The sequence below is a fragment of the Nycticebus coucang genome, chromosome 1, assembly GCF_027406575.1.
Source record: "Nycticebus coucang isolate mNycCou1 chromosome 1, mNycCou1.pri, whole genome shotgun sequence".
NCBI lineage: Eukaryota > Metazoa > Chordata > Mammalia > Primates > Lorisidae > Nycticebus > Nycticebus coucang.
In genome coordinates, this window is record NC_069780.1 from 51,520,904 (window position 1) to 51,536,633 (window position 15,730).

The window sequence follows — 15,730 nt, forward strand, 5'->3', positions numbered from 1 at the left end:
TAGATGTGGCACAGCCTCACTTCCATAGTACTTCATTGGTCAAAGCAGCCATGGCCAGCCCAGATTCATTGGGAGAAGAAACACAAATCACCATTTGTGGAAAAATGTCAAAGATGGCTGTTTTTAACTCTCTACTAGCCATAGTAAAAATATTTGTATGTTCATAGTTTAGAAAGTTTATTCTACTCTACTTAAATATACCAAAAATGAAAAATAGCAATATGGTGGCTTGTTCTGAAAGGATGTGAAAGCAATTAGTTGTAACATTTGTCTGATCCATGTAGCCCCCTTCTCCTAAGGCTGTTCTAAACGGTAAGGAATGAAGATTTCAAGATACTCCAGAGAAAACCTCATAGATATAAATATTTTTGTACACTTTCCCTCCTCTAGGCTGGTGTTAGGTAAATTAGAATAGGTTAGATGGCTATGAAAGTAAAGGATCAGAAGATAGAATGCAACGAATTCAGAGGAACTCTTGGCCATGGGTAGCATATGTGTTGATAAGGTGATGATCAAATAGTTTAGTTTGTCATTGTTACTAATTTCCTTATACCAAAATCACCTTGGGAAACTGGCTTTTTATTAGTGTCTTCCTAACATCAGAGATGACAGTGAAAGCTGGAGGCCTCTGAGGCATTTTTCAATTAATATGCACTTATCAATTATCTCAATAAATGTCAATGGTTTGAATTCCCCACTGAAAAGGCATATATTGGCTGATTGGATTCAAAAACACAAGCCATCTATTTGCTGTCTGCAGGAAACACACCTCACATCAAAAGATAAATTAAAACTCAGAGTTAATGGTTGGAAGTCAATTTTTCTGGCAAACGGAATTCAGAAGAAAAGAGGGGTTGCAATCTTGTTTTCAGAGACATGTGGATTTAAAGCAACTAAAGTCAAAAAAGACGATGATGGTCACTTCATATTGGTCAAGGGAAACCATTTGAGCACTAATTAATATAGTTATTCAAGGTAGATTGGACTTGTACTTTTATGAGGAAATGAAAATTAAATGAATAGATTTGTGTCATAAATTTGAGACTAAAAATGAGAGTTAACAAAAGAAAGAAATCAGAATTATCTGACTAAGTTGTCTGTTCAACCATCTGGGTAGCTTGTGATATCACTTACTGAAATGACTTGATTGGAGGAGAAACAGAATTGGGAGAAAACAGGTTTGATTTAAATGTTGTCAGGGATGACTTAGTCATTCATGTAGAGATATCAGCTGGAAAGTTGGAGATATGTGTTGAAATCAGCGCTGGATAGATTTGAGAGTCACGTCTGGGTGTGGCAGCTCATGCCTGTAATCTTAACACTCTGGGGGTTGAGGAAGGAGAATCCCTTGAGTCAGAAGTTAAGAGACCAGCATGAGCAAGAGACCCCATCTCTATTAAAACCAGAAAAACAAGCTAGGTATTAAGGCAGGTGCCTATAGCCCTGCTACTTCAGAGGCTAAAGCAGAAGGAAGGATGGCTTGAACCCAGGAGTTTGAGGTTGCAATGAGCAAAGCTGATGCCATGGCCTGTTAGCCTGGTAACAGAATAAGACTCTGTCTCCAAAAACAGAAACAAAAACAAATTGAAAGTCACCAATGTTAGAGGACATTTAAAAATCAATAAGAACAGTTTAGTAGATAATATACCAAGGGAAGGAAAGAGGAGCTGAAACTGGTCTCTGGGAATTCTCCAGAACTGAAAAGCTGGTTTAAAGGAAAATACCTCTAAAGCAGCTGAGAAGGCCATCTGGCCATAGGTAACGTAGGAAATCCAGGGCAGAATGGACACTTGCATGCCTTGTGAAAAGAGAGAAAGCAACATTTAATATCGTTCAGACCTACACTCAAGAGAAGTGCTAAGTTCCCAGAGGCCTATAAAGTCAAATCACCAAGGATTAGGGAAATTTCTGTGCAGGGTCGTACACAGTTTGGGTTATTGTGCTTAGCACCACCCAGACAGAGGGTACAACTGAACTTCTTCCAGAGTATGTGCCTCAGAAAGCCAAGAGATACCTTCTCCTTTACTTGTCCTACACCAAAGCACAGAAATAATGAAATTCATACCCCGACATTCAGCCCAAAGTCTTCAGCTTAAGGTTAAGAGCAGAGCCTTAGAAATCAAGTTTTGTGAAATTGAATTCTGAACCTACCATTATGAATTGGGTAGGTTCATGACTATGGGGAACTTATTTAATATCTGTGGACAAAGTTTTCTTGTCAATGGACTAAGTATTGTAATAGTGAAACTGCATGTATAGAAAATAAGTAAAATAATTTAAGTGAGCTACTTAGAATAGTGTGTGGAACAAAAAAAAATGCATTTGTTGGGCGGCGCCTGTGGCTCAAGGAGTAGGGCGCCGGTCCCATATGCGGGAGGTGGCAGGTTCAAACCCAGCCCCAGCCAAAAACCAAAAAAAAAAAAAAAAAATGCGTTTGTTGATTATAGATTGATATTGTTCTAATCCAGGAAGAACACTTAGCTCTCTATCTGTCCACTGTTAGTGCTCAGTAAGTTTCTGATAATGATTTTGGAAGTGAAGTTGTATCCATTGTAGTGTGATAATCTAATAACTATCTGTCATGCAGAGGAAGTTGTCACTTAAGGCAGTCAAAACAGAGGGAGCCAAAAGAAAGTACATGGATTTTAAGAAATGAAAAAACTGTATTAAAATTGTAAGACTCAAGTCACTTTTGGCTACTGAAATTACCAGAGATGTTCAAACATGATTTATATTCATCTTTTGTTATCTGTATACAAGAGTATTATTACACTTTTAATATAGTTTTTTCCTTTATTAAAATGTGTTTACTTTTTTTTTTGAGTAACAGGACAGTTCTCTTGTCTGAGATGTTTAAATTCCTGACTGTGCAGTTACATGTTTACAAATTTGATCCTATCATTCACTGATCCATTTGTTTATTGCTATAAATAAAATGGTAAGAGGATATGCTGTTTTCTTCTAGTATATGCCAAAGATTTATTGAAAAATGTTATCCTACACTTGTGAACTATGCTTGTAAAACTGGTCTAGAAAATCTTGTTCATTTTTTCAAAATGTTTTACAGAATTGCACAGGTAGGTCTGATATGATTGTTTTGGTTTAGTAGTATGTATTTTGGTTATTTGGTTGGCTGAATTTTCTTTTTCTTTTTAATGTCAGAGAAAAAAAAATGTATACTTCTGTATTCACTGAAATCCAAAAATCCCATCAGTGAAAATCTTGAAATGACTATGTAGATCATCATAAAATCAGTTAAAATAAAAGTCGAAGCTGTTTTATCTTCTGAAAAATACCATAATGTGAATTAACTTAAGGCAAACAATTATTTTAGTTTAAATTAAAAATGTTTTCATAGGATAAGTATATAGCAATGACAACCTCAAACTTGTTTATTCTGGCCTAATAATATATTATTGGAATATAATGCCTTTTTATAACAAGTGTTAATGACTTCTTGCTGTTCATGGAATATTAGAGAAAACGTATTCTCTCTTCTGGATAAAAGAGCTATTGTTTTGGTTGTTATATTGCTTATTTAAATTTTATATATTTAAGATATTTATTCAAGTACTCATGGGCTCTGTAGGAACACAAACCTTTATGTAGCTTATAATTTGCTAATTTTCCCACACATACTAGCATAATCTTGCACACAGCAACCAGCTAACAGATATTTATTTACATTTTTATTTCTGCCTATTTGATCAAACTACACATTTCTACACATGGTGTACTTTGAGTTATACCTTTTCACTATTAAATGCTTTCACTTCTAGCAAATCACCCTATGTTAATTCCTAGTTTTGCTCTATCCAGTTTATATTCTCACTTTCCACATACTTATTCTGGAACTTACTATTTACAGCTCATGTATGCTCTCATCTACCAACTGGACCAAACCTTCATTCAAACCTCGCTGTTGATTTCTTTTATGTGGCAACACTGGAGAAAATCACAAAACTGTTTTGACATGGCCAGCTTTCTCTAGAAAATCCCTTAACTTGCGCTCTCAATGTCTTCCCATTAAATTTCCTTCAAACCTTCATTCAACAGTTATTGCATTTCTCTCTTTTGTCTTCAGGTTACCTTTCTCCCTTTGATCATTTTTTATCTACTTACATGCTCAGCTACATAAATTAGCATATCTACAGAAATGCTCAGACTATCTGTTACTGAATTTGGTTCTTTTATTTGCCCACCTTGACCTAGGGAAGTCATTTTAATATCTTTAAGTCTCTAGTTTCTGTAACAATAAAAGTGGAGGTAAGAATTGATACAGCAATCCCCAGTTAGGAATGAGACAGATCTATAGGCTTGTTCTTCATTTCAATTGGTATGTAAATTGAACAGGTACATTTAACCAATTATCTATAATAGCCTCCATTTGTAAGTGCGAGTTGTACATCGGTCAGATGTTTGTAACTCAGGAGATTTCCTGTAATAGCCTTCGTTTGTAAGTGAGACTTGTATATAAGTCAGATGTTTGTAACTTGGGGACCAATTGTACTTTATACTTGTGAAAATTAAATATTTATTGACCCTTAGTATGTGTCAAGAAATATATATGGAATCAATTATATATCAATGTCTCTGGCACAATTATCAAAACAAAGTCACTACATTAATGTTAGTTTTTCTTTGTATCCTGCTTATAACTATTTAATTTCCAATACATTCTTTCTCATACAATGTCTGGCATATCATAGTGGCTATTACTCAAGTAAATGCATTGAATCAATGACTTTAAATTCTCCAGAAGTGCGGCTTTCACTCCTTTTACTTTTACTGCCATGCTGTGGAAAGGATGGCTTCACTACCTCATCGTTTTCTCTGGCTGTTTATTCCTAAAAATCTTGCAGTCTGATTTTCTCCTCTATTGCTTTACTTACAAGGCTCGATCAGAAGTCTCTACTGCAGTATGTCAAGTCCGGTGACTTTTTCTGACTCCTTTTTCTTTATTACCACTTGCAATGTTTATACCCTAGATACCTTGTCTTTTTGGCATGTTTTTCCTTCTGAATATCAATGGAAATATTATTGCTTACTTGTCACCCTTCATCTCCAACCAGCCTTCTGTCTCCTCCTTTTTCTCTCCCTTCAAAGTAATTTGATCATTCCCCATAGCATTATTTTATTCAGTCCTTTTTTTCTATTTTTATACTTATGTGTATTTGTACACAAACATATGTGTGTATTTGAGAGAGAGATTAAGAAGCATTTCCATGGCTGAAGACATAAATTCCATGCAAAAACCCTCGAAATTTGTGCTATTAACTCTGACTTCGTTCTAGAGTTTCCTACCTACATTTATAACTCTCTGAGAGACATTATTTTACCAGGAGGTTCTGTTGGCATCATAAACACAAGGCAGCTGAAACTTCGAACCTTTCCTTTTTCTCATTTGGTTTTCTGCTTTCCCTGAATAACGTCGTCTTGCTTTTTTCATCTACACCTTGTGGGTAAAGGTCATCCTCTGCCCACTATATATAATCAGTGGACAAATTCTCATGTTTCTTCTTTTCTAATGCCTCTGGCACTCATTCCTTCCTGTGTGTTCCTCTGACAAGATGCTAGTCCTGTCCACAATTGCATCATGCCTGCACTGCTATGATAAAAATGAACTGACTTCCCCGACGCCAGTTTCGAACCCCTAGTTACCATGTGCCACACCATACTGTAAAACCATGGAGCTTCTACACACTTTGTTGAATTCTGAGGAGTTAGGCACTCTAGGCCCCAAAGAAGTAAGTTTAATACATGATGTAATCTTGTAATAATACTACCTTGTAACAACTTACAGCTTCAGCACAGAATGGGTAGAAAAACAATATAGTCAATACTACTTGAGAAAATCAGTATAAGAGCTTCAAGTAGTTAATGAATTTTTAGAAAAATAGAGAAATATTTTATCCACAAATAAAGGGATGAAAGGCATTGTAGGCAATGACAGTACAGGCAGAAAGGCAAAGAGCTTAGGCCTGGCCTGAGAGAAAGAAAGCCTTTCAGTGGGTTTGTGAGTGTTAGCGGTGGACCTCATATAGCATATAAAAAATTCAACATTTCCTTCTACATCTGAGGAAAGAAATGATGGAAGTGTTTTAAGCAGGGCGGTAACATGACTGGTTTATATTTTATGATAGTTCCTCCCTCGTGTTGTGGGGAAATACTTTGTATGAAGCAAAGCCAGAGGCAGTGAGTGAAGCAGTGATGGCGGTGATATGATTCAGCTTGAGCAGCCATGGGCTCTGCTCTAATAGTGAAGCTCTCTTCCCCCAAAATCTTTCAACTTGCAGTTTTCCTATGGCAGTGTTACAGAATGGCTCATATTCAAAATGCTCTTTTTTTTTTTTTTTTTTATAGAGACAGAGTCTCACTTTATCTCCCTTGGTAGAGTGCTGTGGTGTCACAGCTCACAGCAACCTCCAACTCTTGGGCTTAGGCAATTCTTTTGCCTCACCTTCCTGAGTAGCTGGGACTATAGGCACCCATCACAATGCCTGACTATTTTTTTGTTGCAGTTTGGCCAGGGCCTGCAGGCGCCCTACCCACGGAGCCACAGGCGCCGCCCTAAAAGGCTCTTTTTATATGCCTTTATAAGTCTAGAAACGATTAATCACATATTAGTATGATGATTTATTTTTTCATCTTAAAAAATAGAAATATGTGTGACTTGCTTTTAAACAGACACTCACATGGGCCAGAGCATGTATAATAGCTTAAACTTTAAAAAATAATAAGAATTTACAAATGCAAGTTTCATAGTTCTTTTTCTGCTGCTATAACAGAACACCACAGGTTGGGTAATTTATAAAGAATAGAAGTTTATTTGGCTCACAGTTCTAGAAGCTAGGAAATCTAAGAAGATGGGGCCGGTATTTGGTGAAGACTCTGTGCAGTGCTATTTCAAGGTGGAAGGGTGAAGGTATCACAGAGCGAGTAGCACAGGAGACAGAGATAAGAAATAATCAGGCTGATCTCACCCTTTAATCAAGAGCTCACTCTGCAGACACCTAATTCACTCCCAAAACAAAGGCATTAATCCATTTATGATGGTGGAACCCTCTTAGCCTAATCACTTCTGAAAGGCTCCACTTCTCAACACTGTTACAATGACAATTAAGTTTCAATGTAAACTGTGGAGGGAATATTTAAACCACAGTAGATTCCTTTATGGATTGTTTAGTTGGAACTGGACCAGACACCACATCCTTTGCCTTTCAACACATTGCTCTTTCTAATACACCACAGTCTTAACATAAATGAAACATCCAAATCCAAATTTGCACGCAGTTGCCATCATCTTTCTTTTATTTCTGTTTGTTCGAATGAAAGAAACAAATATTTGATTCAACCTTGACCTTTACCATCATGGACTATAAAAAAGTTCGCAGCCGTATGAATTACTTTATTTAAATTAAATTACTTTGTTATTTTTACATCCACTGATAGCAACAAGGTTCCCAAAATAATATCAGACAATTCTCAAATCTAGTCTTTCATAGACTCTCTTGAAAAGGTAAGGTAATTTGATTATTTTGTGAGTCTTGAATTTCTAATTATCAAGAATTTATTTATAAAATGCTGATATTTTTATTTCCAAGAAGGAAATAGATATAATCTACTGTATAAGAGCAATAATTATACTTTTTGTAGTCTCTTCTAGTCCAAGAAATAGAGTCAGTGCTATTCTCACTCACTCCTCATTGTGACATGTGGGTGTGCCCAAGAGTGTTAAAAATCTGACAATACCAAGTACTTTATCATTACTGAAACCATTCCTCAATCAAACCCCTTCTCTATTCGTTTTCTATATTGTTGTCATTTTATAATACCTCTATTCTTTTTAAGTATAAGATCTCCAATAATTCGTTATTTCACTGAAATGTTAGTTTTAAGCTGTGTGTATAAGAAGTGTGTGTTCTACTGGCTGCAATGTAGGGATTGTTTCCATTAGAGACTGCTGTTGCTATGTTTATATGAACAGGAACCAAACCATAGAAACATGTAGTCAACTCCATCAAAGGTATCTGTTTCCTGGTGTAAAGAAAAAAACCTTTAAAGATATCGATTTCTTTTCTACTCTTCAACTTTAAAAATTTTGGACCACAGCCAATTTCCAAACCTCCAAGCTTAACTTCTTTCCTGACTAATCTCTGGGACCCCAATTCAGACATCAAATCAGAAGTATTTACAGATAGCCTTACTCTTCAGAAAAAAGAGAAGATATTCTCAGTGGAAACTCCTGCCCGTTAACCAATCTGGTTAGCATCAGAATAATCCATGAAGGTGTCACACCTCTCCAGACGAGAGCAACAAAGCCAAATGAGGACTGGCAAGTGAGAGAATTAGTAACTAGGATGGTCTCTGTATAAATAATGAGTTCTTTCGTTGTTCCGAGGAGTCAGGGGAAGTCAAGTACAGTATTTTATCTTAAAAGAATAAAATCGTCAACTGATCTTCTCTTGTTTATTTGGATATAAAGCAGAAAAGTAATTTTTATGTTCATTTAAAAGATGTTCATTTGTAATCCTGCCCACTAACCCCCGTAGTAGAGCAAGGCTCTAATTTATGCTTTCAGGCTAATTTATTTCAAACACAATAGCCTTCTGGGTTTATTTTGGGGTCTTGCGTGACTTGACAGTCCTACAAACCGTGTGAAGACCTGTTTAACATCAACGGACATCTCACAATAAAGACTGTTAATGTGATATTCACATAAAGTTTGAAATATTTATCTTTTAGCCATATTCATTCTTTCATTGTTGTGCGATCTTGTCATGTTCTCTCACTTTCTGCTTCAGTTTTTAAATCATGTTAAGTAAATGTTACAATATTAAAAATATAAGAAATATGCCTATCTCTGCTCTCTTTTTTAGTTATAGGATCATTGGTGGAAACTCTCAGTTCACCATCAACCCATCCACGGGACAGATCATCACCAGCGCATTGTTAGACAGAGAAACAAAAGATAACTATACTTTAGTGTTGGTCTGTAGTGATGCGGGATCCCCAGAGGCTCTTTCTAGTTCTACCAGTGTGTTCGTCACTGTGACTGATGTCAATGACAATCCACCACGATTTCAGCATCACCCGTATGTCACACACATCCCGTCTCCTACTCTTCCAGGTAATCTCACGGATATAAGCAAACGGTACCTCACACATTTTCTGTAACTATATTTACATTATTTTTATGTCTATATTTTGCAAATCCTCTAAGATTCAGATTATTTTCGGTAATGAAATTGAACCTTTTAAGTTAACTCTTTCGTTCCAGACCAATTATGTATAGGATTTTATAATTATCATGTCTTTCCTATTACTATTTTTCAATATCACTTGCATATTGTAAATTATTGAAATAGATATACTTTGTAGTCAAAGATGGTTGTGCCCAGGGATATAATTTGTGTGTAATTTTCCTAAGAAAAGAGACATTGTCTCTATATTTCATGTCATACTTCAGTGCTGGAAACATTAGGCATTCAAATATATTTTGTTAGTAGGAGATGCATATTTTACTTTGATTTTTCATAGATATATTTTTAAAGTGTTAATGGATGAGTATTCTTATTAATATTTATTTTTATTTCAATTTTTGTGAATAAATCAGTATTCTTTAGTAAAAAACTTATGAACCACTTTCATATCAACAATATGCATTTTTCTTTCTGCATCTTATTAAAACTAATGGTCTGTGAAACTAGTGTATGGTGCCCCATGATCACATTAGTGTATACAGCTATGATTTAATGAAAAAAAAAATAAATAAATACAATTTAGTTTGACACCATTTTCGTATTTTCAATGAATGGCATACTCTACTAAGAACTGGACAAATATTCTGCCACCTGTAATTTTTAAAATGCATTTTTGAACAGGGAAATATACAAATACAGCTCATTATTAATTAATTAATTAATTTTTTATTAAATCATAGCTGTGTACATTGATATGATCATGGGGCATCATTCACTAGCTTCACAGACCGTTTGACACACTTTCATCACACTGGTTAACCATAGCCTTCCTGGCATTCTTTCAGTTACTGTGCCAAGACACTTACATTCCACATTTACCAAGTTTCACATATACCCTTGTAAGATGCACCGCTGGTGTAATCCCACCAATCCCCTTGCCTCTACCCCCCTCCCCCCTCCCACCCCTCCCTTTCTCCCTTCATTATTAATTTAATCTTCCTTACTTGAAAATATTTTTAATTCAAGGAGTAAATAAGTGAATCCAACATTAAGTCCTCTCAATGATCCTTTACCTTCTGCTAACCTGGGGATGTCTAGTTGATATCAATTTAAAGTATAAAATCCATAGATGTGTGTGCCAACTTTCTATGACTTGAACATGGAAATACCAAAGTCATAAGTACCTGATGAAGATCTTTAGTTGAAATGATGTTGGCAGGCATGATTTTAATGACATCTAATATGTATGTGGTGCAATATAGCGTCTTCTATGCAAAATGATGTAGGTTAAAGCATCTTTTCTCATTGGACTTCTTATGATTAATTAGAATCACTGAACTTTTTAATAAAGAAATTTTTATTTTGTTACAAATTCTTCTGAAGGGGTGGAAGTGCAAGTTTGGGAATGGTTTCTGAATGAGTATATTGAAAACATGTTCTCATGGCAGCTTTTCTGCATGTATTTACTGCAATCTGTTCCACTGGCATTCATTCTAAGCACCAACTTTTGGAATTCAAATTGAGTCCATTCTTCTTCAGTACTGATTTCTTACTACTTTATGATTATTTTAATTGATTTATGCATATATATTTATATACTTCATCTGCATATCATAACAGCTCCCAGATATAGAGGGATTTTGCTATAAAACAGTGGATATCAGGAATCAAAAGTAATAACATTTTTATTGAAATAATTACATATACAGAGATTGAAAAATATTTTAAAACATAATAGTGCAATAGACACTTGATAATGGGTGAAAGCATAGTTTCTTGCAAAGCTCACATATAACTGTTTGCTGGAAAATTGTGTTATGTGCAGATTTTTCTCCTAGAAACTATGATTTTGAATGATGGGCCAGTTCTATTCTCTGTGCTTCTCTCAAAAGCATACTAAAAAATATTAAATCCAACAAGCTGGATCAGTTTTAGTTAGAAAAGGGAAGGCCCGGCTCCGAAGACTATCATTAAGCAGATTTGACTTGAAAACTTTGGGGAAAATATAGGAGATATTATTTTCTCCAGTAATCATAAGAAAATGAATTATATCAGGCAGCAATATGATGTTTTATATGCATTAAGCTACTACCCAATGCTCTATTTGGTATTCGTGTGATTACAGCTGTACCTCCTTCTTTTATAGGTTCCTTTGTCTTTGCGGTTACAGTCACAGATGCTGATATTGGAGCAAACTCTGAACTACAGTATTCTCTTTCGGGTAGAAACTCTGAAAAATTTCACATTGACCCACTGAGGGGAGCCATTATGGCAGCTGGACCACTAAATGGCGCTTCAGAAGTGACATTTTCTGTACATGTAAAGGATGGTGGCTCCTTTCCAAAGACAGATTCTACAACAGTGACTGTTAGATTTGTGAACAAGGCAGATTTCCCAAAAGTCAGAGCCAAAGAACAAACATTCATGTTTCCTGAAAACCAACCAGTCGGCTCTCTCATCACCACCCTCACAGGATCTTCCTTGAGAGGAGAACCTTTGTCCTTCTACATTGCAAGTGGGAATCTTGGCAATACTTTCCAAATTGATCAATTGACAGGGCAGGTGTCTATTAGTCAACCTCTGGATTTTGAAAAGATGCAAAACTATGTTTTGTGGATAGAGGCCAGAGACGGGGGTTTCCCTCCTTTCTCCTCTTATGAGAAACTTGACATAACAGTACTAGATGTCAATGATAATGTCCCCATTTTTAAGGAAGATCCATTTGTATCTGAAATATTGGAAAACCTCTCTCCTCGAAAAATACTTACTGTTTCAGCAATGGACAAAGACAGTGGACCCAATGGACAATTAGATTATGAAATTGTTAATGGCAACAAAGAAAATAGTTTCAGTATCAATCATGCTACTGGTGAAATTAGAAGCATTCGACCATTAGATAGAGAAAAAATATCTCAATATGTGCTTACTGTAAAATCTTCAGACAAAGGTTCCCCTTCTCAAAGTACCTCAATAAAAGTCATCATTAACATTTTAGATGAAAATGATAATGCCCCTAGATTTTCTCAAATATTTAGTGCCCATGTTCCCGAAAATTCCCCCTTAGGATACACAGTTACACGTGTGACAACTTCAGATGAAGACATTGGCATGAATGCAGTTAGTAAATATTCTATAATGGACACAAGTCTTCCATTTACAATTAATCCCAGCACAGGGGATATTGTCATTAGTAGACCTTTAAATAGGGAAGCTACAGACCGTTACAGAATACGAGTTTCTGCACATGATTCTGGGTGGACTGTAAGTACAGATGTCACAATATTTGTGACAGATGTCAATGACAATGCTCCAAGATTTAGTAGACCCTCCTATTATTTAGATTGCCCCGAACTTACTGAGATTGGCTCCAGAGTGACTCGGGTATCTGCCACAGATCCTGATGAAGGATCAAATGGACAAGTGTTTTATTTTATAAAATCTCAGTCAGAGTATTTCAGGATTAACGCCACCACTGGGGATATTTTCAATAAACAGATCTTAAAATACCAAAATGTCAGTGGCTTCAGTAATGCGAACATCAACAGGCACAGTTTTATAGTGACATCCTCGGATCGAGGTAACCCTTCCTTGATTAGTGAGACAACAGTCACCATCAACATAGTGGACAGTAATGACAATGCCCCTCAGTTTCTTACAAGTAAATATTTTACTCCAGTCACCAAAAATGTTAAAGTTGGTACAAAATTGATCAAAGTGACTGCAGTAGATGACAAAGATTTTGGACTGAATTCTGAAGTGCAGTATTTCATTTCTGATGAAAATCAGTTAGGAAAATTTAAGTTGGACAATGATACAGGGTGGATTTCAGTAGCATCCTCCCTGATTTCTGACTTAAATCAAAAGTTTTTGGTCACAGTCACTGCAAAGGATAAGGGAAATCCCCCACTTTCTTCCCAAGCAACTGTTCAGATAACTGTCACTGAGGAAAACTACCATACGCCTGAATTCTCTCAAAGCCACATGAGTGCGACTATCCCCGAGAGCCACAGCATTGGTGCCATTGTCAGAACGGTCTCTGCAAGAGATCGAGACACAGCTATGAACGGCTTGATTCGGTACAGCATCTCTTCAGGAAATGAAGATGGCATTTTTGCACTCAATTCTTCCACGGGTATATTAACACTAGCCAAAGCTCTTGATTATGAGCTATGCCAGAAACACGAAATGACGATTAGTGCTGTAGATGGAGGATGGGTTGCAAGAACCGGTTACTGCAGTGTGACTGTGAATGTGATTGATGTGAATGACAATTCTCCAGTCTTCCTTTCTGATGAATATTTCCCAACTGTTTTGGAAAATGCCCCAAGTGGAACAACAGTTATCCACCTGAATGCAACAGATGCTGACTCCGGGACAAATGCCGTGATTGCATACACTGTACAGTCATCTGACAGTGACCTCTTTGTCATTGACCCTAACACAGGAGTCATAACCACTCAAGGCTTCTTGGATTTTGAAACCAAGCAGAGCTACCATCTTACTGTGAAAGCCTTCAATGTCCCTGACGAAGAAAGGTGTAGTTTCACCACTGTTAATATACAATTAAAAGGGACAAATGAATATGTGCCTCGTTTTGTTTCCAAACTTTACTATTTTGAAATCTCAGAAGCAGCTCCTAAAGGCACTATTGTGGGAGAAGTGTTTGCCAGTGACCGTGATTTGGGCATCGATGGGGAGGTACACTATTTGATTTTTGGTAATAGCCGAAAGAAGGGTTTCCAGATCAATAAGAAGACAGGACAAATTTATGTTTCTGGAATTCTTGATAGAGAAAAAGAAGAAAGGGTATCTCTGAAGGTCTTGGCCAAGAATTTTGGCAGCATTAGAGGTGCAGATGTAGATGAGGTCACTGTAAATGTCACTGTGCTTGATGCCAATGACCCACCCATTTTCAGTCTGAACATCTACAGCGTTCAGATCAGTGAAGGGGTCCCAATAGGAACTCACGTGACCTTTGTCAGTGCCTTTGACTCAGATTCCATCCCCAGCTGGAGTAGGTTTTCTTACTTCATTGGATCAGGGAATGAAAACGGTGCCTTTTCCATTAATCCACAGACAGGACAGATCACTGTCACGGCAGAATTAGATCGAGAAACTCTACCCATCTATAACCTCTCGGTTTTGGCTGTTGATTCAGGGACCCCCTCAGCTACAGGAAGTGCCACCTTGTTGGTCACCCTAGAAGATATAAATGACAATGGGCCCATGCTGACCATCAGTGAAGGAGAAGTTATGGAAAACAAACGCTCAGGAACTCTGGTGATGACCCTTCAGTCCACTGACCCTGATCTCCCTCCCAATCAAGGTCCCTTTACTTATTACTTGCTGAGCACAGGGCCTGCCACAAATTATTTTAGCCTGAATACTGCTGGAGTTCTGAGCACAACCAGAGAGATCGACAGAGAGCAGATTGCAGACTTCTACCTGTCTGTGGTTACCAGGGATTCTGGGGTTCCTCAGATGTCTTCTACAGGCACCGTGCACATCACAGTTATAGACCAAAATGACAACCCTTCACAGTCTCGGACGGTGGAGATATTTGTTAATTATTATGGCAACTTGTTTCCTGGAGGGATTTTAGGCTCTGTGAAGCCACAGGATCCAGACATATTAGACAGCTTCCACTGCTCCCTCACTTCAGGAGTTACAAGCCTCTTCAATATTCCAACAGGTACTTGTGATCTGAATTCCCAGCCAAGATTCACGGATGGCACATTTGATCTGACTGTCCTTAGCAATGATGGAGTGCACAGCACAGTCACAAGCAATATCAGAGTTTTCTTTGCTGGATTTTCCAATGCCACAGTGGATAACAGCATCCTACTTCGTCTCGGCGTACCCACAGTAAAGGACTTCTTGACTAACCACTATCTTCATTTTTTACGCATTGCCAGTTCACAGCTGACAGGCCTAGGGACTGCTGTGCAACTGTATAGTGCATATGAGGAAAACAATAGAACCTTTCTTTTGGCAGCTGTGAAGAGAAATAATAATCAGTATGTGAATCCCAGTGGTGTAGCCACCTTCTTTGAAAGCATCAAAGAGACCCTTCTCCGGCAGAGTGGCGTAAAGGTAGAATCTGTGGACCATGACTCGTGCATCCATGGCCCGTGTCAGAATGGAGGGAGCTGTATAAGAAGACTGGCTGTGGGCTCTGCGTTGAAGAGCCGTGAGAGTCTCCCAGTCATCATTGTGGCAAATGAACCCCTGCAGCCTTTCCTATGCAGGTGTCTGCCAGGATATGCCGGCAGCTGGTGTGAAATAGATATAGATGAATGCCTGCCATCCCCTTGCCACAATGGTGGGACCTGTCACAATCTAGTAGGAGGATTTTCATGCAGCTGCCCAGATGGTTTCACTGGCAGAGCCTGTGAGAGAGATATCAATGAGTGCCTGCCCAGTCCTTGCAAGAATGGTGCCATCTGCCAGAATTTTCCAGGAAGCTTCAACTGCGTTTGCAAGACTGGATACACAGGTAGGACAATGTTGTAGCTTTCTCACTGACC

At 37.5% G+C, this 15,730-nt stretch overlaps 1 protein-coding gene across 2 annotated transcripts in view; it reads left to right on the forward strand.

Annotated features, from left to right (window-relative positions):
• The window catches only part of FAT4 (FAT atypical cadherin 4), a 204,065-nt gene that overhangs the window by 156,324 nt on the left and 32,011 nt on the right, over positions 1-15,730 (forward strand). For both annotated transcript variants that reach the window (XM_053577478.1, XM_053577566.1), the window contains exons 8-9: positions 8,880-9,130; positions 11,350-15,699. In XM_053577478.1, the coding sequence (XP_053433453.1) occupies positions 8,880-9,130; positions 11,350-15,699 (4,601 nt within the window). The remainder of the gene's footprint in view (positions 1-8,879; positions 9,131-11,349; positions 15,700-15,730) is intronic.